Source organism: Euleptes europaea, chromosome 21 (genome assembly GCF_029931775.1).
Source record: "Euleptes europaea isolate rEulEur1 chromosome 21, rEulEur1.hap1, whole genome shotgun sequence".
Taxonomy (NCBI): domain Eukaryota; kingdom Metazoa; phylum Chordata; class Lepidosauria; order Squamata; family Sphaerodactylidae; genus Euleptes; species Euleptes europaea.
The window spans coordinates 14379647-14403058 of record NC_079332.1 but is presented as its reverse complement, the minus strand read 5'-3'; the positions used below and the strand labels follow the sequence as shown (position 1 = coordinate 14403058).

The following is a 23412-nucleotide window of genomic DNA, read 5'->3' as shown; positions in this document are numbered from 1 at the left end:
TGCCACGATTTCATTGTGAATGCAACTGTACTGATGTGAGAATCCATTGTTACAGTACTAAACGTACAGTATGGTGAGGTTTATACAAAAAGAAAGAATCTGAAATTCAATAGAAGAAGAAGAAGAGTTGGTTTTTATTTGCCGACTTTCTCTCCCACTTAAGGAAGAATCAAACCGGCTTACATCACCTTCCCTTCCCCTCCCCACAACAGACACCCTGTGAGGTAGGTGGGGCTGAGAGAGCTGTGCCTAGCCCAAGATCACCCAGCTGGCTTCATGTGGAGGAGTGGGGAAACCAACCCGGTTCACCAGATTAGCCTCCGCCGCTCATGTGGAGTGGGGAATCGAACCCGGTTCCCACCACTCCAAACCACCACTCTTAACCACTACACCACACTGGCTCTCTTGGCCCTTTGGAAGGGTGCGCGCAACAAGTTAAGGATACAACTTACTCAAAGCCACTCACTGAACTTAAGACCAGAACTTTAAGTTGTACACACCCAATCATGATACTACCCCTGCGCCACTCTTCCCCCAAAAGGGAGATTTCAGCTTTGGACACTGGGATTTGCACGGCCAACAAGTGAACCTCAGTGCTGTAGTAGTTAAGGGTATCAGACTAGGGTCTGGGAGATCCAGATTCAAATCCTCATTCCACGATGGAAGCTTGCTGGGTGACTTTGGGCCTGTCACACGCTCTCAGCCTAGCCTACCTCACAGGGGGTAGGTAGGCCAGGTTTGGCTTAGGTGAGGTAGGTAAGGATAGAGTGAGGAGACACAGAGTGACCGGTCCAACGTCACCCAGCGACTTTCCATGGCAGGGTGGGGGATTCGAACCTGGGTCTCCCAGATCCTAGCCTGACACTCTAACCGTTACACCGCACCTGTCCCTCTCTTCGCACTCGAGATCCACCGTGGTGTAGTAAGAGCGGTGGTTTGGAGCGGTGGACTTTAATCTGGAGAACTGGGTTTGATTCCTCAGTCCTCCACATGAAACCAGCTGGGTGACCTTGGGCTAGTCACACTCTCTCAGCTCCACCTACCTCACAGGGTGTCTGTTGTGGGGAGGGGAAGGGAAGGTGATTGTAAGTCGGTTTGATTCTCCCTTAAGTGGTAGAGAAACTCGGCATATAAAAACCAACCTTCTTCCTCTTCCTCCTCCTCTTCCCAAGGTGTTCAAAGCAACAATCACAGTTCCCTTCTATTTTTATCTCGCAATACCCGTGAGGTAGGTTAGGGTGGCTGGCCTGTGGCTGACCAGCTGACTTCATGAAAGAAAGAGGATTCAAACCTAGGTCTCCTTAGCCCCAAAACCCTTACCACCACACCGACTGGCATCAAGTATATAATCTAAAATGGTTAGTGGAAGACAGACTGTTTTAAAGATAAGATACATCAGGAAGAAAAGGGGATTACACTGAAAATGTCACAGCACCCTGTCGCTCCTCTTTATTGTACGCATCTGGATTATTTAAACTGAGTTAATTCAAAATAAATATTACTTATAGACAGTTTATAGTTCTGTGCAGAGAGATTGCTGCAGAAGATAAAAATTTAATTAAATGTCTTTAATAGCTGTCACTTAATGATACCCCTTTTGATTTTGACTTTGTGACCAGGATGTTTAATATGTATTAGAAGACTAATTAAATAAACTCTTGCTAAAGGACGCAGTGCAGTGTTCACCTTTTTCCGAAGTCTGAAGTGCAGTGCAATTGAACCTGGGCTGCAGTTCCCCACTGGAACAACTAGTTTCACAAAGACGTCTTGTTTAGGACAGAATACGAGCATCTGACATTTCCTTCCAGTTGGCAGCCATGTTGATCACATAAGACCAAGAAGTCAGTAGCACCTAAAAGACCAATCAGATTTGTAGAGCCAGCATAGTGTAGTGGTTAAGAGTGGTGGTTTGGAGCAGGTGACTCTGATCTGAAGAGCCGGGTTAGATTCCCCACTCCTCCACATGAGTGGCAGAGGCTAATCTGGTGAACTGGATTTGTTTCCCCGCTCCTCCACAGGAAGCCAGCTGGGTGACCTTGGGCTAGTCACACTCTCTCAGCCCCACCTACCTCACAGGGTGTCTGTTGTGGGGAGGGGAAAGGAAGGTGATTGTAAGCCGGTTTGATTCTGCCTTAAGTGGTAAAGAAAGTCGGCATATAAAAACCAACTCCTCTTCTTCTATATGCTCTCGAGAGGCAAAGCTCCCTTTGTCAGATATTTGTATCTGAAGTACCCTGCAAATTTTGTTGGTCTTTTAGGTACTACTGGACTCAAATCTCGCTCTTCTGGCATGTCTATTATTTTTGTGGTGCTGGAAAATGCCGTCTAGTCACAGCTGACTTATGGCGACCCTGTAGGGTTTTCAAGGCAAGAGGCGTCCAGAGGTGGTTTGCCATTGCCTGCCTCTGCGTAGCAACCCTGGACTTCCTTGGCGGTATCCTGTACAACTACTAACCGGGGTCATCTTCCAAGATCGGACAAGATCATGCTAGCTTGGGCCATCCAGGTAGGGCAAGAGACGAACAGAGGTGGTTTGCCATTGCCTGCCTCTTCATAGTGACGACTTCCTTGGTGTTCTCCCATCGAAGTACTAACCAGGGCCGACCTTGCTTGACTTTTGAGATCTGACAAGTTTGGGCTAGCCTGGGCCATCCAAATCAGGGTGCGATACAAATTCTTTGTTTTTTAAAAACGGGCGATAATCTTGGATCTTTCCGCATTCCTCATTTATAAAATGGTAGCGTAATTGGCTGCCTGCGATAAGGTCTTTACGTAACATTTTTAGTGTCTGATGTTAGAATCCCTGATGAGTGGTAATTCAGATGTGAACCCGCCCTTGCCCAGGCAGAGATAATCCACTGTGTGGTACAGAAGATAGCGGGGGATTTGCTTTGCTTCGGCTGCTGGATTCCAGAGCTCTGGCAGAAAAACAGAAAAGTACATATCTGGAGTCCGAAGTCCACTTCCCCTTTAATTGTGTCAGGGCTGGGAGAGGAAAGAAGCGAAGAAGGCAGAGGATAGAAAGAATAAAAGAGGAGTGAGGTTAGGAGAATTTTGAGGAACTACAAAAATACGAGAGCCAGCGTGGTGTGGTGGTTAAGAGCAGCAGACTCTAATCTGGAGAACCGGGTTCGATTCCCCACTCCTCCACATGAAGCCTGCTGGGTGACACATGAACACATGAAGCTGCCTGATACTGAATCAGAACCTTGGTCCATCAAAGTCAGTGTTGTCTACTCAGACCGGCAGCGGCTCTCCAGGGTCTCAGGCAGAGGTCTTTCACATCACCTACTTGTCTAGTCCTTTTAATTGGAGATGCCGGAGATTGAACCTGGCACCTTCTGCTTGACCACTGAGCCACAGCCCCTGTAGGGTTTTCAAGGCGAGAGACGAGAGGTGGTTTGCCACTGCCTGCATAGTGACCCTGGACTTCCTTGGTGGCCTCCCATCCAAGTACTAACCAGGGCTGACCCTGCTTAGCTTCTGAGATGTGACATGATCGAGCTAGCCAGACAGAAAAAAACAGAGGAAGGCTTTTGCTAACAGCGCAGTGGAAATAACATACAGCCGAGCACGCTCTGTCCAAATAAGCCCCACTGCTCAAAATCCCATTACAGTAAAAGATGCCATTATAGAATATTGTTCTTCCAAAGGCCATCTTCTTATTAAAATAAACCGCCGCTGCATCTGAGAGGTTTCAAATGATCTTCCTGGAATATTCAGCAGAGGAACCCGACATGCCTTGTTGCGCCTCTTTTTGAACGAGATTGCTCAGTTAAAACGACTCAGGCGTTCATGCCCAATATCGGGGGCTCTGTGGTTTGCGTCTCGTTATGCAACTGTCTGATAGGTTTAACGGGGCTCGATCAAAGTGTCTTTTTAATGTGGCGCTCCTCCCCCCCACCCCCAAATCCATGACTCTCTGCTGCTGCCATAGAGGCAAATTGGCCTGGAGCATTAATTGGACCACATGATTAATGCCCCCTTTGCCCTCCAGACTTAAGCGCTTAGAGATATCGCTGCGGAGGGGCTTGGTTTTGTAACGGCGTGCTCGGCCAATCCCTGAGCCTGGCCCGAGCTTAAAGGATTATGTTGTGTATGTATGTGAGTTTTGCAAAGGGGGCGAAAGGGGGGGGAAACAGGTCACGTGAATGTATGGAGTCAAGTACCACTAACAACAGCGATGTTGCGGAGTCAGCGTTCTTCCCCTAAGCTCTGCTTACTGTTTACCCTTTGCAGAGATGAGATGCCGGCGTTTCCTTTTGCCCAACTCGCGCTGAGGAAAAGTTTCGATTTGAGAAGCAAGATGTTTCCGCCTGCTGTCAAGGAACCTGCATACTTCGCTTTCAGGCAGGGTAGCGTTTACCAGGTGAGTATCTGGCAAATCACTCTCGCTCCCTCTCTTTTCTTTTTTTTAAAGAGGATTTGTAATGGTTTTAGCATAGACCGCGGGCAAGCAGCTAATGGGCAGAGACCATGAAATTTCTGCCCGAGAAGGAAGTATGCAGTTGTTGCACAATGCATCATTCGAAAGCAAAAAGGTTTTTTTTTAAAAAAATGGGTATGATGCTATCTTTATTGTGGTTTCCAAACATGGGTCTGTATCTCCATACTATAAACGTTGCATGCCACTAGACCTCACCTTATCCTAAATCAACTTTCTCCACCCTGTTTTCTCCCCTGAAAATTTTGACTGCGCTGCAACACTCTAATTAATGACTCCTTTGCCATTCATAAAACACAAAGTTATACCTACAGAAGGGGTTGGTTGGTACACAACCCAGGCAAATATTGCAAAAGAATTATTTTGTGTTGCAATTTGAAGTCAGCAACTAAGCAGTTTGCCTGGGTGGTGTTTTTTTAAAATATATATATTATTAAGCCATTAGAATAAAAGGCACTGAAACTTCATTAGACTGGGGACAGAGCTGGCTCCATACTTTGGAGTGAAGGCAAGATTGAGAACTAGCAATCTTGTTTGGCAATTGATTTTCTTGTGCTAATTAGAAACTCGGTACCTCTCAGCTGTCTGGTATCTACGGTGTCTGCTGTAACATTGAGCAAGAGAGAAAATGAAACCCAGTCTACGCCAGGTAACTATGAGAAATGAATTGGCCGGGTGGTGTATAAACCCGGAGGAAAGACCAGCTGATCCACTTCCAGTTAAAATGCAAGAAAAGGTTTCCTTACTGACTTGAGAGAGCACGATCTGTCTGAAGATATATACCGGCCATCAGATATTTTGAGTAGAATGAATTGGCATGCTGATGTATGTAGCCTTGAATCACTTTATCATAGTCTTATTTGGTCAACATTATACAAGCCTTGTTCCAAAGAACAGGCTTTGTTTGCTGAACAAAGACTTCGACAAGCTTTCGTTGGTGTGGCTGTCTGGATACTTTTCGATGAGGACAGGCGAAAGAGACTGGGAGGGGAGCAGATAAAGGCTTATAAAATGCATGCATGAAATGGAGGCAGTTGACGAAGAGGAAGAACATTTTCTTCCTCTCCCATAATACTTGAACTCAGGGACCAAGTCCCAAGCACGCAGCTGCCCCAGATGACCCACCCCGGCATGGGCAAGCAGGCAGGCATCCAACCGGTGGCACACTCGCCCACCTGGTGGCACGGGATGATCTGTTGCACCAACCGGGTGTAGCCATCCAGCCACACGCCAGAGTTGCTCCTGCTCTGCATGGTCGGGGCCAGATTCTACAGCTGGCTCCTGCTACCTACGCCTGCAGGGATGAAATGAGTACACTGGCTGAGAACTCCCCCCCCCCCGCATGCGCATTCTGGCCCTTCCCCCTTTAACCCTTCCATTGTCGCCACTTCCGCCCCCAGCCCTCTTGTAGTACAGAAGGAAAATGTTTCTTCATGGCCTGGGTGGGAAAGGGTTAACATAGTTTCTTGGGGGGTCCTAGCAGCTCCATAGCTAATGACTTTTCTACAAGGGGGGGAAAGGTTCCTTTTCTCAGCAAAACAAACTCACATCCGCCTTGAATAGAGGCTGCTCTTGTCCGCAGGAGGGGGCGAATCACCAGTCTTAGATCCTTTTGAGCTAGAGATCTGCCAGGACCCACAAAGGGCCAGACCAAATGATTTAGCAGGCGTTAAACGGAACCCAGGCCTAATGTTCCCCACCCCTGCACTAGATGGACCCTCACTGGTCTGATCCAGCAGGGCTCTTCTGAGGTTCTTATCAGGGGAAGGCCTCAGCCTCTCTGCCCTGTTGTTGGACCTCCAGAGGAAGTGATTGGCCACTATGTGAGATGGGATGCTGGATTAGATGGACCACCAGTCTGATCCAGAAGGGCTCTTCTGAGGTTCTCATTCAGAATACTGACTGAAAAGCAGCAGATAATATTATGAGTGCCTAAGATGAATGTAACTGGTCTTCTATGCCATCTTTCTGCTCTACATTAAGCCAGGATCCTACCCTATATATGCTGAGAATATGGCTTATTTCACACCCTGGTGATACTCACTTGGTGGCTCGCGAGCCACACGTGGCTCTTCTAAGTGTTTGCTCCCCAAGGTGGCACCTGCCCCAGGTTTCAGAAAAGTGGGCAAGACTCTTGCCCTGTGGGGCTTGTGGTTGGCAGGTGTTTTCCACCTTGAAACAGCTGCCACAGGAACAAGCAAACTGCGAGCCTCTGTTAGATGTGGGCCTTGTGCCAGGGATAGAAGGAAATGTGGCTCTTCAGGGTGATGGTACTTGTATTCGGGGCTCTTTGCAAGTACCAATGCCTCAGACTCTGCACATTGCCCAAACCAAAACCTGTATTCCTCGTGGCTAGGTGAAACAAGACAAAATCTGCCCTCTGATGAAAAGAGGAACTGAATAAACTGGGCTACCACAGTTCATATTTTCCTTAACTATGCCAATCAACCTCAAACTCATGATGGAGTCGTATTGATCGGGCCAAAGCTGGACACTTTGTTCAGGGGAAGGGGACACACTAAGGGGACATAGAGAGCCAGCATGGTGTAATGGTTAAGAGCGGTGGTTTGTAGTGGTAGACTCTAATCTGGAGAACCGGGTTGGATTCCCTACTCCTCCACATGAGTGGTGGACACTAATCTGGTGAACCAGGATGGTTTCTCCACTCCTACACATGAAGCCAGCTGGGTGACCTTGAGCTAGTCACAGCTCTCTTAGAGCTCTCTCAGCCCCACCTACCTCACAGGGTGTCTGTTGTGGGGAGGGGGAGGGAAGGTGATTGTAAGCCAGTTTGATTCTTCCCTAAGTCGGCATATAAAAACCAACTCTACTTCTCTTCCTCCTCCTAACCTGGGCAAAACTAGTTTATTGAAACAACTACATGGGGGGGGGGGGGTAATAAACTCTTCTCTCTGAGGGAAGTGGCCAGGAAACAAGAAGATGCATAACAGGAAGCAATGCTACATGCATGGGCGTAACTGTGAAGACATGCACATGGTACGAGGATATTTTTTGCAAGTGGGAGATGGCAGAGTAACCTGTTTGCAGATGTTGTGGAGGTAAAGAACAGAAGGACCCCCTCAATCAATTTGGTAGTGGAAAAGAGGCTGTTCAGTAACTATACCGTTAGTTTAAAGAGTAAAAAATACTGGGTCTCAATCGAAGGGGTGTTTATGGCAACCCCCTCCCTAACTTAGAGCACAGAAACAAGGGGCTCAGATAGTTAGGACTGAGTGATGAAAGGCACTTTTCTAACAGAACCTGATTTAAGACATGCCTCTTCGACGGGCGCTGTAAAATCTCCGATCAACTTTCCACCCTGCGTCACCTTTTATTTACTCAGAAGCATTATTTGTGAACAGCAAAATACAGGACTGTCAGCAGAGAGAAGGAACCTCCAATTAAACTGTCAAAAGCAATCACAGCTGCAAAATCTGAAACATATTCAGCTAAGGTCCAGTGAATCCAACATTTTTACGTCTGAGTAAAAAACGTCCGAGGCGATTGGTGTTTTTCTTTAAACAAACAAACCAGAAAAACAGAAGCCATGAATTCCAGGGGGAATTAAGTAAAGAGGGCAGCATTCAGACTGGGAATTAGCACTGCTTTGGAGGCACAGAATGACGACTGTGGAGATAACCAGTGGATTCTATAACCAAAGACCTCGACTGCAAATCAAACCAGTCTATGACAGGGCTGGCCTCAGTGTACCATCAGGTGGGGCAGCTGCCGGGGCCCAGGGCTTCCGGAAGGCTCCACCGTTGGCTATTCCCCTCCTCTGCACCTTGCCTGAACATACATTCCTCATCTGCCCCCTTGCATACGGACTCTCTATCACTAGGGTTTCCGGTGCCACTAGGGAAAGACACATGGGTGGTTGTTAGCAGGAACGGGAGGTGGACTTGCAAGTGGGCAGGAGGAAGGAAGAAGAAGAGTTGGTTTTTATATGCTTTCTCTACCTTTTAAGGAGAATCAAACCAGCTTACAATCGCCTTCCCTTCCTCTCCCCACAACAGACACCTTGTGAGGTAGGTGGGGCTGAGAGAGTTCAGAGAGAAGTGTGACTATCCTGGTATGCCTGGTATGGAGAGAGTGGACAGGGAGCAGCTTTTCTCCCTCGTAATACTAGAACACGGGGTTATCTGCTGAAGCTGGAGCATGAGAGATTCAAAGCAGATAAAAGGAAGTATTTCATCACACAACGCATAGTTCAATTGCGGAACTCCCTGCCCTAGGATGTGGGGATGGCTGCCAACTTGGAAGGCTTGAAGAGGGGAGTGGACATGTTCATGGAGGAGAGGGCTATTCATGGATACCAGTCCAAATGGATACTAGTCATGATGCAGACCTCTTCTCTCCAGGATTAGAGGAGCATGCCTATTATATTAGGTGCTGTGGGACACAGGCAGGATAGCGCTGTTGCAGTTGTCTTGCTTGTGGGCTTCCTAGAGGCACCTGGTTGGCCACCGTGTGAACAGACTGCTGGACTTGATGGGCCTTGGTCTGATCCAGCATGGCCTTTCTTACGTTCTTATCCCAAGGTCACCCAGCTGGCCTTATGTGGAGGAGTGGGGAAACCAACCTGGTTCCCCAAATTAGAGTCTGCCGCTCATGTGGAGGAGTGGGAAATCAAACTCGGGTCTCCAGATTAGAGTCCGCCGCTCCTAACCACTACACCACACTGGCTCTCACTATGGATGCATAGGTAGGTAGGAGGGCCGGGAAGGAAGGTGCGAACAGGGAGCCTGGTGGTGAACAGAAGAGTGGCAATCTCTGACGGGAATCCCCCCCCCAAAAAAAAATCCTGGAAGTGGACCTGCCTATGAACATCCAATGTGGGGCGAGGGATTTCATTTCAATACATTTCTAGAAAACATTTAAGGATTAGCTGCCCTGGTGTTCTGGGTACGGGGAACTGGAGTCTGTTTCTGAAAAGGAATCTCTAGCGCAGCTGGCAATAATGGACTGCTGATAAGCCACTAGGCAGGGCTTTCACTCGATTCATTGACAAGAAGTAGCACTGGGTAATGGTCTGCAGGAGAAGCACCGTCTGTGCTTTGGAGAAGAATTAGCAGAAGATTTAGCCGGGGACTAGGCTTCGGCGAATACCGGGTTTTCTCTAACCCCCCCACTCGGTCGCTCAACAAAAGTCTAAGCTCTGGTGATTTTAACAAATGGGAGTCTGAGGGTCAGAGAGCAAACGGGTCCTATCTGTGCCGAATTCGCCGAGAAGGATTCCAGTTCTGATTAAACAACCTGGCGACAGCAAAATCAACAGCGCCGCAGATTTTCACGTCGGAGCTAGATCTGGCTCCGCTGGAACCATGCACTTGGGGGGGGGGGGTGCAGGCTGAAGATGTGGGGGGAAGGGGGAAGAATCCTATCTGAGATTGTTATTATTTATAATGTCCCAGACATCATGTCAGAGCTTGGAAGCTAAGCAGGGTTGGTACTTGGATGGGAGACCACCAGGGAAGGCTGGGACTGCTATGCTGAGGCAGGCAATGTCAAACCACCTCTGCTCCTCTTGCCTTAAAAACCCCATGAGATGGAACTCCATGGGATCGCCAAGAGCTGGCGGCAACTCAGTGGCATGCTTAACTCTCCAGAGACCTGCTGGAGGAGGCTTACGAATAAAATAGTGACACAAAACCAGTAAAACGCACCCATTAAAAACAATGCTATTAAAACTCCCCCATATTTTTTTTTAAATATATCCAAACCAAGATTATTGGAACAGCATTAAAGTGAGGGTTCTTTTAAACTTAATGCAGCTGCCCTCTCCTTTCTAGAGCAATTTCTGCCCTTCCTTAACCAGAGGCTTGTATCACATGGATGGAAACCATGGTTAAAGACAACCGAGTTCCCACTCAGCCATGACCAACGCATATCTAACCACTGATCGGTAATGGTGCTCACCAGATCTCCTGTGTGCATTTATGGGGTTAAACCAAAGTGAAAGTCAAAAAGGAAAGAAAGGAGAGGCAATCAGTCACTCAGTACACTCCTTCATTATTTGGTGCCGGCCTTATCAAAGTATCTACTTTCTGCAACCACATCTCCTATCTATCAGAGACATAATAAACACAGATCCCCCCACAGTGAACCCTTTATCAGTTTTCTTTTCAGGGTTTCCATTCAATTCTATTTTTCCTGTAACGTTTTCCTGTAACGATCCAATGAAAGATCCTTGAGAAGGAGGCAAATGGCACGGGAGCAGAGATGCAAGGGCAAACTCGGAGATGTTTCCTAATCCCGAGAACAACCAAGAGCATTCCTTGCATTTATTTTCAACCACGTTTAGCAATGCAAGGATGGTTTCAGTGCATGTCTTGTATGTGTTCAGACGGAACGCCTTCGCACCTGCTGACACAAAACTGCAGGACAAAGCCGCTGCCGAAAAACCTCTCTCTTTCATGATGAATGCCTGACGAAACAGACCCGTACATCCAGTGATAGGACGCAGACTGGCTGGAGCCCGAATGGCTCACTAGTATCTTGCGAGCTCCCCGCAAGTGGCCGTGGCTCAGTGGTAGAGCGTCTGCTTGGTGTGCAGAAGGTCCCAGGTTCAATCCCCGGCATCTTCATGGTTAAGAGAATCTGCCAGGTGACGTGAAAGTACTCTACCTGAGACCCCGGAGAGCCGCTGCCAGTATGAGAAGACAATACTGACATGGATGGACCAAGGGTCTGTTGCGGCATAACCCACCTTCATATGTTCACAAGATCATCTCAGTCTTTGAACAGCAGTTCCCTGCCCTCGTATCAAATTTTCTGAAACTGCTCACATTTTTAAAAGTGGTTTGGACAAGGAACACAGGTGGCGGCTCTTCAAAACGCAGAGTCACATCCAAAAGACACCTTGGCCACGTGAAGCAAGTTGCCCGGAGCTCTGGATTCTGACCAATTTAAGGAGGGGCTCGACCAGGGTTTGGCAGACATTTCCTGCAGGGCAGATATGGAGACACGCCAACCTAACTTAAGAGTGGCCGGAAGATGCATTAACAGAAGAGGAAATAAAGTTCCAAATCGCTTCTTAGAAAGGAAGCGCAGGTTTCAGTAAGAAAACTAAGTTAGGCTTTTATGTCACTGTACATGTACAACGATTGCTGCCAACCTCCTGGTGAACACATGAAGCTGCCTTATACTGAATCAGACCCTTGGTCCACCAAAGTCAGTATCGTCTACTCACACCGGCAGCAGCTCTCCAGGGTCTCTGGGTGAGGTCTTTCAAATTTTAACAACTTGCCTACTTGCCTATTCCCTTTAACTGGAGGTCAGGGATTGAACCCGGGACCTTCTGCATGCCAAGCAGATGCTCTACCACTAAGCCGTGGCCCCTCCCCCCTAGAGATCTCCCAGAACTACAACTGATCTCCAGACTACACAGATCAGTCTCTGTGCAGAAAACAGCTGCTTTGCAGGGAAGTCTCTGTGGCATTATATCCTTCTGAGGTGCCTCCAACATGTTTCCCTCCCCTGGCCTAAGCCGTCCCCCCCAATCTCCAGGTATTTCCCAACCAGGAGATGATAACCATCTTCAAGTACTTGAAGGGCTGTCATATAGAGGATGGTGCCGAGTTGTTTTCTGTTGCCCTAGAAGAACAGTTAGACCGGTTCCTCAGGAGGTGGTAAGCTCTCATTCCCTGGAGGTTTTTTTTTAGCAGAGGCTAAATGGCCATCTATCAGCAATGCTGATTCTATGACCTAAGGCAGATCATGAGAGGGAGATCATCTTGGCAATCTTTTGGGCATGGAGTAGGGGTCACTGGATGTGTGTGTGGGGGAGGTAGTTTGGAATTTCCAGCATTGTGCAGGGGGTTCGACTAGATGACCCTGGTGGTCCCTTCCAACTCTATGATTCTATGAACGTATGAACAACTGAGCCTCTGTGCTGTTTTTTTAAATGAAAACCCATTAACAGGGGGTGAGCGGGTGGTTAAAAGCACAGACAGAGAACATAACCCGTTCCCCACCCACGGTTTCTCCACTTCCAATTCCCTTCCCCTAAGCTTTGCCTGTAAAGTTCCAAAAACATATCCGCCAGGCGCAGACACACTTTTGGAAACCCTCAAGGGGAAAACAAAGCAGCTGGTGGAAGGCTGGTGGTTTGAGGCAAAGGAACACCAGGAGGGAAATTCTTTTTGGCCGCTATTATAAAACACCCAGGTTTCTATCGTCCCACCCACCCTTCATCTCCACACTGTTGGCCGTACAAAATGAGCCCTAAGCTGCCCCCCCCCCCAGTCCAACTGGTCGGAGAAGCTGCCGTGCCGCCGTAAATGACCAGTTTTGGAAAGAAGAAGAAAAAAAAGGCTTCCTTGGGTTGTGGCGCCAACACCCTCGACCGAGCTGGATTTTCTTCTACAGTCATTCAAGAAACATTTTATCTCCGCTCTATCAAATACCTGCATAGTATATAATGGCGAGTCAGCCCGCTCCAAGATTATCCCTCTTGCCCAACCGGCTCTTGCTGTTAGTTCAAGAATGTTTGCCCCAACTAATCGGTATGCAAAATGTTTAAAAGTGAGTCTTGGCTATTGGGCTTGGAGGTAACAAAACACCTAGGGTCCTCCTGTCTCAGGTATCAGATTTTCCTTGGCTGAACCAGGCTGGAACCTCTCTCCTCGATGAATAATACTCGTTCTCAATAGGCAGGTGGCCAGTAAATTTATCCTTGGAACATTTTATAAAGGATGTAGACAAGCTGGAACGTGTCCAGAGGGCAACAAAGTTGGTGGGGGATCTGGAGACCAAGTCCTATGAGGAAAGGTTGAAGGAGCTGGGTATGTTTAGCCTGAAGAGGAGAAGACTGTGAGGTGACATGATAACCATCTTCAAGTACTTGAAGGGCTGTCACATAGAGGATGGTGCCGAGTTGTTTTCTGTTGCCCCAGAAGGTTGGACCAGAACCAACGGGTTGAAATTAAATCAAAAGAGTTTCTGTCTAGACATTAGGAAGAATTTTCTAACTGTTAGAGCAGTTCCTCAGTGGAACAGGCTTCCTTGGGAGGTGGTGAGCTCTTCTTCTCTGGAGGTTTTTAAGAGGAGGTTAGATGGCCATCTGTCAGCAATGCTGATTCTGTGACCTTAGGCAGATGATGAGAGGGAGGGCATCTTGGCCATCTTCTGGGAATGGAGAAGGGGTCACTGGGGGTGTGGGGGAGAGGTAGTTGTGAATTTCCTGCATTGTAAAGGGGGTTGGACTAGATGACCCTGGTGGTCCCTTCCTACTCTATGATTAAGTTCTGTATCTTCAACGTATCAGTCAAATACTGAAGATCTTTTACGTTGATACAAACAGCTAATGGCCAACGAGAGACTACAGGTCAGATCCAGGCTAAATTGGCAATCTCTGCCAATTCCCCCTTCTTGCTTCAGCCAACCCAATGTTATTCCTCGGGGTCCTCAGTTCCCCCTCCTCGGAGCAGCATTTCTTGGAAATCCATGGCCTGCAGCAGGACTGGGAGAGGCAGGAAAGTTCCGTTCCATTGATGGAATGTTTCCTCTTATTCAGAAATATCTGTATTGTTTTGTGGGTCCTCAAGAACCTATTTTTAGTCAGAACCTATTTTTATCATCAGCAGACTGTAAAATCTCTGTGTAAAATCTTAACCTACCTGCCAGGGTGGTTGTAAGGATAAAATGGAGGAGGAGAGAAAAATGATGTCTAACCACCCCGAGCTTCTTGGAGAAAGGGCCGGACAGAAAGGTACTAAATAGTTAAAGCAGCAGGCTAAAGCAGAAAAGTATACTGAACAGAAACAACACCTTCTGGTATCAATTCCAGTCAACACCTATTTACCAAAACCTACCATGGTTGTAAAAGTGACCAACTGCCCACCAACATCAGATTCATTAAAAGCGTGCAACATACTACGTTCCATTTGCTAAAAGAGAAGAAATATTAAGTTACAAATGTAGGAAACGTAGTATACCCCTCTTGGGTTTCATTAATGCTTTGTTCAATTTTAAATCAATACGGTTTTACGGTTACCGAAATCAGTTAGTATGCACTTTCATTCAGGAAGTATCTCAGTAATACATGGAACGTTTGGGTGTAAATCTATGCTTTAAATTGGCTTCCCCCCGCTCCCCTCAGCAATTCTAAATCAATCCACGCATCCCAGAATCAAGGCTCCTTCCCTAAAGCATCTGAAGTATTCTGGAAGCTAGATGAAGGATAAGACCATTTTGTTGCCCTGCTTTTATCTAAATGGCCAAGAAATCAGATAGGCACAGTTATAAGTAAGGTTGCCAGGTCCCTCTTTGCCACCAGCGGGAGGTTTTTGGGGTGGAGCCTGAGAAGGGCAGGGTTTGGGGAGGGACTTCAATGCCACAGAGTCCAATTGCCAAAGCGGCCATTTTCTCCAGGGGAACTGTTCTCTATCGTCTGGAGATCAGTTGTAATAGCGGGAGATCTCCAGCTAGTACCTGGAGGTTGCCAACCCTACTTATAAGGCTGCTATTTGATTATTTTTTTTAACCATCGAACATATTTAATGAACAATGGTATGTTGCTAAGCACACTGTATCTGTATGCTAGCCACAGATTAAACTCTGAGCAGAGATTCTTGTAGTCATGTCGGTAAAATGCCATGGGTTTGCTTTTAGGGGCGGGGAAAACCTCCTAAAAATATCCACAGGACATATACAGAGGTTCAAATAGTACACCTTCTCTTTAGTGTGCTAAAATAAATGGCAAGCGAATTACAATTCAATACGGTACAACTATAGCCTAAAGTAAAAGAACTTAATGTTTCCTCATACGGCTGTTTGTTTCATTTTTAACAGTTAGGTGTTATCGCCTACCGTTTTAATTAGTCTAAGCCATTATTATCAACAAGGGCTAAGAATTATAAACTTTGGCACTGGTACAACCGCCTGAGATTTTTAAAAATACAGTTATTACTTCATTTTATGACCCTGAACTGGCATTTCCCCCTCTTAATAACTTCAGCGGTCTCAGAACACAGCTGTTCGTTGAGGGCAGAAAAGCACGGGAATTGCTGGGCACAAACTAATCAGAGTGCATGGTTTTAAGGATATCGATCAAAGAACTGTCGAACTGCTTCTGCCAAGGGGTGGGTGGGTAGGCTTTGGGCTTGCTTGCAAACAGTAGCCTCTTTCTCACCAAGGGGAACTACAAAAACAATTTACGATCTGTGACCCAAGAACGCAAGTTGCAAAGTCTGCAGGGCTAGGGTTGCCAACCTCCAGGTGGGCCCGGGAGGTCTCCTGGAATTGCAACTGATTTCCAGATGCCAGAGATCAGCTCCCCTGGAGAAAAACCTTTCCTTTATTATTAAGCTCATATGACCAAAGATTCTTGAGCATAAAAAATACATACAAGATGAAATGACATTAAAACATTATAAAATCTTGAAGGACCCTGGAGAAAATGGCTACTTTGGAGGGTGGACCCTATGGAATTTAAACCCCACTGAGGCCCCTCCCTGAACCCCAATTATGTTTTTTTTAATTCAAAACAGCCTTTAATACTACCTGTGCAATTTACAATATCTGGTTTTCCATAAGCTTAGAACGTCTCGCCCCGTACAAAATCAAAACCACCACACTGCATTTCCCGACAATCGTCTCTGGCAAGGCATTTTATATGTTCAAAGGAATCTGCCGACTGATAATAAATCTGCTTTGTAATGGTGTGTGCGGAGGGGGGGGAATACCCCAATGGAATTTTTTTTTGGGGGGGGGGGAAATGCAGCTGTAACCCAACACCAATTCCAGGAACATCTCCCTTTCTCCCAATCAATCGGGAAGCAGCCAAGACTCAGCTGGGTTTCATGTCAGCTAACCACTCCCCTCCCAGTTCAGCCGCCCCTTTCTTGAAACTGGCTGTAAACACAGAAAGGGAGGAGCCAGCAGCTGCCTACCCAGAAACTTTGTGAGTAATTTACTAGAGGCAAAAACAAGTGCAGGAGAGAGGCAGAGAGGGAAAGGGGGGGGGGATTTTCCTGCTTGCGTTTCCTTGGCTAGCTGGCTCGGGGAAGAGAGGATCGCTATGTTTCCCGAGAGGGACTTGCCTGGCGTTTCCCTGCGTGCTTTCTTCGCCGAAAATGTTATGTACCAGCCATGTTTGGATTTCCAAGTACAAAGGCTCCTACTACGTGAAGTGAAGGTAGGAAATCGGCAGGCTGCAGTGGCGGCGAAGGGCTTGGAGCCGTGCTGGGGGGGGGGGGGTTGGGAAGGAAAGGAAGAGCTAAAATTAAAAGACAGCTGGAATTATTGTGTTTTTTAAAAGGCAGAGAGACGTTTGGGGAGGTGTGTTCAGCGCACACCAACGGCGCAGATGAATTGCTCGAAGACACGGGGTTTTTTTGCACTGCGCTAAGCTGGGCATGACATATCAGTTCAGGGAACTGTCCCGAAGTCACTTTTATCGGAAGGAAACGTGTTGCAGGAAAGTAAGCGCTGGACGGTGCAATCCTAAGGACGCTTTCCTGGGAGTAAGCCACATTGAAGGGATTCCGAGTAGACCCAAGTCTTTTGATAAGCTTCAAATACATCTCTCTATATTGTTATGGACTTCTAAATGAATGATGTTAATAAAACGCACGTGCAGTATTTGGCAGTATTTACCGGAGACCAAAAAGGTTACGGTTTTCCTATAAAAGTTTTTTTGGGGGTGTGTGTTAACTATATCAAGGGTTGGCCATCTGACATTTACCGAACCCCCCAAAATTTATGATTTTCCTACAAAAGCTGTATTTTGGGGTGTGTCAACTAGATCGAGGGTTGGCCATTTGACATTTACCCCCCCCCATAAGTTATGGTTTTTCTATAAAAGCAGTATTTTGAGGTGTGTTAAATATATCGAGGGTTGACCATTGGACTGGCCAGTTGGTCAAATATTGATCTAAAGTTGCTTTAAAGGACTAACTCTTAAAACAGATTTTTTAACTGGTTTGATAATTAACCATTACTGAGAAACAATGACATTAGCTTTTTAAAAAATGATTAACAATAATAGGTAAGGATTCTTTGTGGACTTTGACAATTTGTTTATCATGGAACACTTGGGCAAGCATGGTGTTATAACTTTTAAAACATTACAATAAAAAAACCACTCTGCAAAATAATACACCGATGCATTTTAAAGGCCGCAGTGCAAAACAGGCAAGATGATAAATTCATCCTGTTTAGACATGGACGGAGTTATAGCAGATAGCTCCCTTAGCAGAAGCGTTGCTTTGTTGTTAAGTTTGTCCTCCCAGAGGTTTCGGTACGGTGTTCTTCTTCTCTGCCCCTACTAACAAACGACACCAGAACGAAATCCAGAAGATGCTAGGTGGTGGCCCCGGTCAACACCCAACCCATCAATCATTGGACACACCGTACTACTTAAGCCAGGTAGTTCTCAAAAAAAATGTTTTTAAGTAGGACTCGCTTCTAAAGGACTAGCTTCTGAACGTCAGTTACCTTTAGAGACCCAATCACTGACATAAGCCCTTGGGGGAGGGGGGGTTAGCCTGGCATTCTTCAAAAAACCCCAAAATATTGGCAGCACTTCTGCATGGTTATGTGACTTGGGTCTGCGGTATCTGAAGGACTCTCTTCTACTGTACATCCCTACCTTGGAAATAAGATCACAGGGAGAAGCCCTCTTGACTGTCCCATCAAAGAAGCTCATCCGATGGGAACGCAAGAGAGGGCCTTTTCAGTGGCAGCCCTGCGATTACAGAACAGCCTCCCCAGAGGTGAGCCTGGCCCCCCTCACTCTTGATCGTTCGGAGGCAGCTGAAGACAGCTTTATTTATGACAGCATTTGGTTAGTTCTTCTGCCTACTGGCAGTTTTAACTCATGGTTTTTATGTATTTTATAAAGGTAAAGATAGTCCCCTGTGCAATATCACAATATTTCCTAGGCAGACTATGTTTACGGGGTGGTTTGTCATTACCTTCCCCAGTCATCTACACTTTACCCCCAGCAAGCTGGGTACTCATTTTACCGACCTTGGAAGAAGGCTGAGTCGACCTTGAGACGGCTTCCTGAAACCAACTTCTGTCAGGATCGAACTCAGGTCATGAGCAGAGCTTTTGACTGCAGTACTGCAGCTCACCACTCTGCCCCATGGCCCCCGTATGTATTTTATCGTAGTTTATTATTTACATTGTAAGCCGCCTTGAGTTGTTATAAGGTACAAAGGGGGCTAAGTAAATGTCTTAAATAAATAAATGTTTAAATAAATAAATAAAAAACTTATCAAGGTCAGGGTACTTTGAAATAATGATTATGTGAGGGGGGGCAGAACTTGTGGTGCAAACTGATGTCCCAACCTTGGCCTGGAAAAGGCAAACAACTCAGTCAGTGGCTACTGCAGGCATGCGGCTGGCCCAACGCAGTTCTGATGAAATCAGAATGTGCAGCCCAACAATGAGGGGAGGAGCTGTGGCTCAGTTTGTAGATAATCTGCTTGGCATGCAGAAGGTCCCAGGTTCAATCCCTGGCATCTCCAGTTCAAGGGACTAGGCAGGTAGGTGATGTGAAAGACCCCTGCCTGAGACCCTGGAGATCCTCTGCTGATCTGAGTAGACAATACTGACTTTGATGAACCAAGGGTCTGATTCAGTATGAGGCAGCTTCATGTAGCGTTGAGGTCTAACATTCTCACTAGCGTCCTTACATCCGGAAGAACCTGGAGGGGCCCAAAGCTCCGTGGTTTTGCCCCACAGAAGATCCCCAGGTTCAATCCCTTTCCTTCTCTATCCCCAGGTTGTTGTTTTTTTTTAAGTGAAACGATAGACCATTTTAACAGAAGCGCCTGTAACAATCAGATGGCATTTGTAATATAAACATATTAAACGCCTTAACATCCTTTTAAGCGTGCACAAGTTCTACACGCTCCCCTGCAGATTTTCAAGATCAACAGAACTGCTTAAGAGCTAGATTCGAGTCCAGTAGGACCTTAAGAGACCCACCAGATTTCAAGGGGATAAGCTTTTGAGAGTCGACACTTGTATCTGATGAAGGGAGGTTGGACTGTCAAAAGCTCATACCCCCAAAATCTTGTTGGTCTCTAAAGTGCTACTGGACTCGAACCTGGCTCCTCTACTGCAGAACCACATGGCTACCATCTGAAACTTTCTTCAGAGTAGCTTTAAGAGTCAAGACCCAAAGTATGCTAATCCTGCTGTTAAACAAAAGAAAGACCAGTCTAAGAAGAAATAACATGCTATTAAATTAAGTGACGATCAAAGCAATTATAAAAACAATTACTTCGTGTACCCTTGGAGGGGAGGGCCGTCTTATATGAAACAAGACAGTTCTTAGAAATGATCCAGCCACATCAAGGCTTAATAAAAAAACAAAAAGTGGAGTTGATTTATTTCCTGATGTTGAAGAATAGTCCATAATTAGAAACAAAAAACAAAAACAAAAACATGTGCTTAAATTTTTAAAAAAGGCACTCCACTGGTTTTTGGCCAGATCCTCCATGTTACAAAAGTTGCCAACCTCCAGGTGGGGCCTGGGGATTTCCCACTATTACAATTGATCTCCAGATGGCAGAGGTCAGTTTCCTTGGAGAAAATGGCTGCTTTGGAGGGTGGACTCGATGGCACTGAACCCTGCTGAGTTCTGCACACTTTCCACAGTGTATTTGATTGAAATGCCAACAGTGGTGCAGTGGTTGAGAGTAAGCGTGGTGGTTGTGATATCTGATTGAGAGCCAGCGTGGTGTACTGGTTCAGAGCGGTGGTTTGGAGTGGTGGACTCTGATCTGGAGAACCGGGTTTGATTCCCCACTCCTCCACATGAGTGGTGGACACTAATCTGGTGAACCGGGTTGGTTTCCCCACTCCTCCACATGAAGCCAGCTGGGTGACCTTGGGCTAGTCACAGCTCTCTTTGAGCTCTCTCAGCCTCACGAACCTCACTGGGTGTCTGTTGTGGGGAGGGGGAGGGAAGGTGATTGTAAGCTGGTTTGATTCTTCCTTAAGTAGGAGAGGAAGTCAGCATATAAAAACCAACTTTTCTTCTTCATTCTTGGTTGTACAGCAACACAGGCCATTTGTTCCTCTTTCATTATTATCATTGGGATTTACCTTGCGCTTGCTTGTTTGCTTGCCTGCTTATTGTTTGACAAGCCCGGCCGCAACTGTTGTCAGGTGCTTGTGAACTCCTGGATACCCAAGATGTGTTTTAAGAACAAACAAATGAGCGTAGTGCCTCATCTGTGCGTGTGGAGTTGCAAGCTGGGCATCAACTTCCCTTGTTCCCTTCTTCTCTCCGTTTAGAGAAGCTGGTAACCAGCAGAGGAGACACGAACGCCCGGGTCACTATGTGGAGCTGCGAAACCTTAAATGGCACCAAAACCGTCCAGGGCCAGCACCTCTGCCATGACTTCCACCTTATGCTTTCCATTTTCTCGCTGCTCTACCTCGTCGTCTGCCTCCCGGTCGGCCTCTGCTACAACGCCCTCCTGGTCCTCGTCAACCTGTACAACAAGGCCACGATGACCATGCCAGACGTCTACTTCGTCAACATCGCCATCGCGGGCCTCATCATCAACGCCATCGCCCCCATGTACCTCCTCGGGCCGGCCAGCACCAAATGGGCCATCTTGAGCTTCAACAACGAGGTCTACATCACATTGCTGATCTTGTTCAACGTGTCCTCCTTGGTGATCATGTACTCCACCACCCTGCTCAGCCTGGACTACTACATTGAACGGGCACTGCCCAGAACTTACATGTCCAGCGTGTACAACACCAAGCATGTGTGTGGATTTATCTGGGGCGGGGCCATGCTGACCAGCTTCTCCTCCCTTCTGTTCTATGTCTGCAACCACGTCTCCACCAAAATCATTGAGTGCTCCAAAATGCAGAACAAGGAAGCGGCGGACACCATCATGGTTTTTATCGGCTACATCGTCCCCGCCATCGCCGTGCTGTATGCACTTGTGCTGATTTCACGGATCCGGAAGGAGGCGACGCCGCTGGATCAAGACACTGGAAGGCTGGACCCATCAGTGCACAGGCTTTTGATCGCAACAGTCTGTACACAGTTCACGTTGTGGACACCTTATTACGTCACTCTTCTCGTAAGCACGTTGACTAGCATGCAAGGAAAGGTCCCGGATGACAATTACATCCAAATACTGCATTTTACCAAGGGGCTCTCCAAATTCTTGGCTTTCTCAAGCAGCTTCGTGATGCCCCTGCTTTACCGATACATCAACAAAAACTTCCCAAACAAACTGCGGCGGCTGCTTAAAAAACTGCACTGTGGGAACCAAGGGTGCTCCCACGAACGCACGGTGGTTCAGCAAGTGGTAACGTAGGTATGAACGGATGGTGGTGGGCCAGTCTCAAGTTTGTGAAGCTACCGTGTCTCTGAGACGGTCTTATAAGAAGACCGCTGAGCAAGGAAACCGAAACGGGGGATTATCACAGTTAGGTCAGCAAGTGGCAGGTTTAACCAACATAGATAGCAGAGACGGCTGGAAAACTTGGTTGAGAATCTGTCGGTGTGTTACGACCCCTCGGGTTTCTGAAGGTTTCCAGTGCACTGATTCAGTTACACAGTACGAGCTTTGTTCTAGTTATCCTACCTGGAGAGAGAAAAAACAATCACTAGAGGGCCAACTGGAGCTCTGAATGAACACCCAGCACTTTGTAATCTTGTAGCGTTCAAACAAGCTATTTCCTAGGTTCTGTGTAAAATAATATGATTTTTAATTATTATTATTTTTACAAAGTAGTGTTATTTCAAGGAGGGGAGGACAGCCCCTTATTAGCTGTTAATCTCCATTCACGATCGCACTATTCAAATGGTATTACACTCTTAACAGCAAAGAACAGACGACAAAATTAATTTTAGTATTTACGATCGCACTGTTCAAATGGTATAACACTCTTAACAAAAAAAGAACGGAAGACAAAACTTAATTTTAGTATTTAATGCTTATTCTTTTTCCTGACTTCTCCAAAATCTTGAACTAACAGAAATCTTTATTTGCAATTCTAAAACAGATTAACTGGTTACTCATAATTGCCTAGTCATAGCACTGAACAAAAAAAAAAAAAAGCAGTTAACCTGTTTCTTATTTTGTACCACAAAAACATGTCAGTAAGCCCAAAGCAACCTCTTTAAAATTAAGAGGGGGGGGGGAATCAGATTTGCAAAGTGAAATGAAGGATAGCAGTATCAACAGATTTAAGATGAACATTGAACAGAGAGGGACGTGCCACCTTATTTGAATGAATGACTTTATGTGCCTGTGATGAGCATTCTTGAAATATTGCCTCTGTACTGAAAGTAGGGTAACCTGAAATGTTTACAAACTGCAAATTTATGATCTAGATCAGGGGTCCCCAGAGGAGTACCCACGGGCGCTACAGCCCCTGCCGGCCCCTTGCCTAGCCCCTACCGAGTTGTTTAGAAAGTGGGCAGGGCCAGGTGGGATACGCGCCCAGCAGGCCTTCCGATTGGCTGTGCAGACTGAAAGGCTTCCCGTTGAACATATCTTCTGCCTTAGATGTTGATGCATTAACATCACTCCCTAACATTTTGTGACTGGCTCTGCCTCCTGCAGTAGCCATTTTGTTCTTGTGCCTGCCTCCCTGTGTCAAAATTGCAAAGGCGTCCGTAGGCTCAGAAAGGCTGGGGACCCCTGAAATAGGTATTGATTGGCAGGAGACATGGAGTTTAGGCAAATGATTGGAAGAGACACTGGATTGTGGGAAACAGCAACCCACACTGGTTCTCGTCAAGGAACGACAGAGTATGGTGCATTCTGAATTTCTGTTTATTTCTGGAAGGGATAGCCAGGTTAGTCAGTGGCAGGCAAAACAAAAAGGACAGTGTGGCACCTTAAAGACCGACTGTGGCCTCGGCTTTCATGAGCAAGAACCCACCTGGTCATGCATCCAACAAAGCGGGGCTCTAGCGCATACCACAAGATGCTTTTTGTACTGTTTTTGACCCTGGCACTGTGCCTCCCTCT

At 46.7% G+C, this 23412-nt stretch overlaps 2 protein-coding genes across 2 annotated transcripts in view; one reads left to right on the top strand and one right to left on the bottom strand.

The window, feature by feature from the left end:
- The window catches only part of C21H7orf50 (chromosome 21 C7orf50 homolog), a 132901-nt gene that overhangs the window by 55128 nt on the left and 54361 nt on the right, over positions 1 to 23412 (bottom strand). The window lies entirely within an intron of this gene.
- Positions 16520 to 21747, top strand: GPR146 (G protein-coupled receptor 146). The gene is made up of 2 exons (XM_056866330.1): positions 16520 to 16583; positions 20702 to 21747. Exon 2 carries the CDS (start codon positions 20746 to 20748, stop codon positions 21745 to 21747), a length of 1002 nt encoding a protein of 333 aa, XP_056722308.1. The 5' UTR covers positions 16520 to 16583; positions 20702 to 20745.

Excerpts from the sequence above, each read along its gene's own strand:
- GPR146 (XM_056866330.1), top strand. The coding sequence starts at position 20,746 with ATGTGGAGCTGCGAAACCTTAAATGGCACCAAAACCGTCCAGGGCCAG.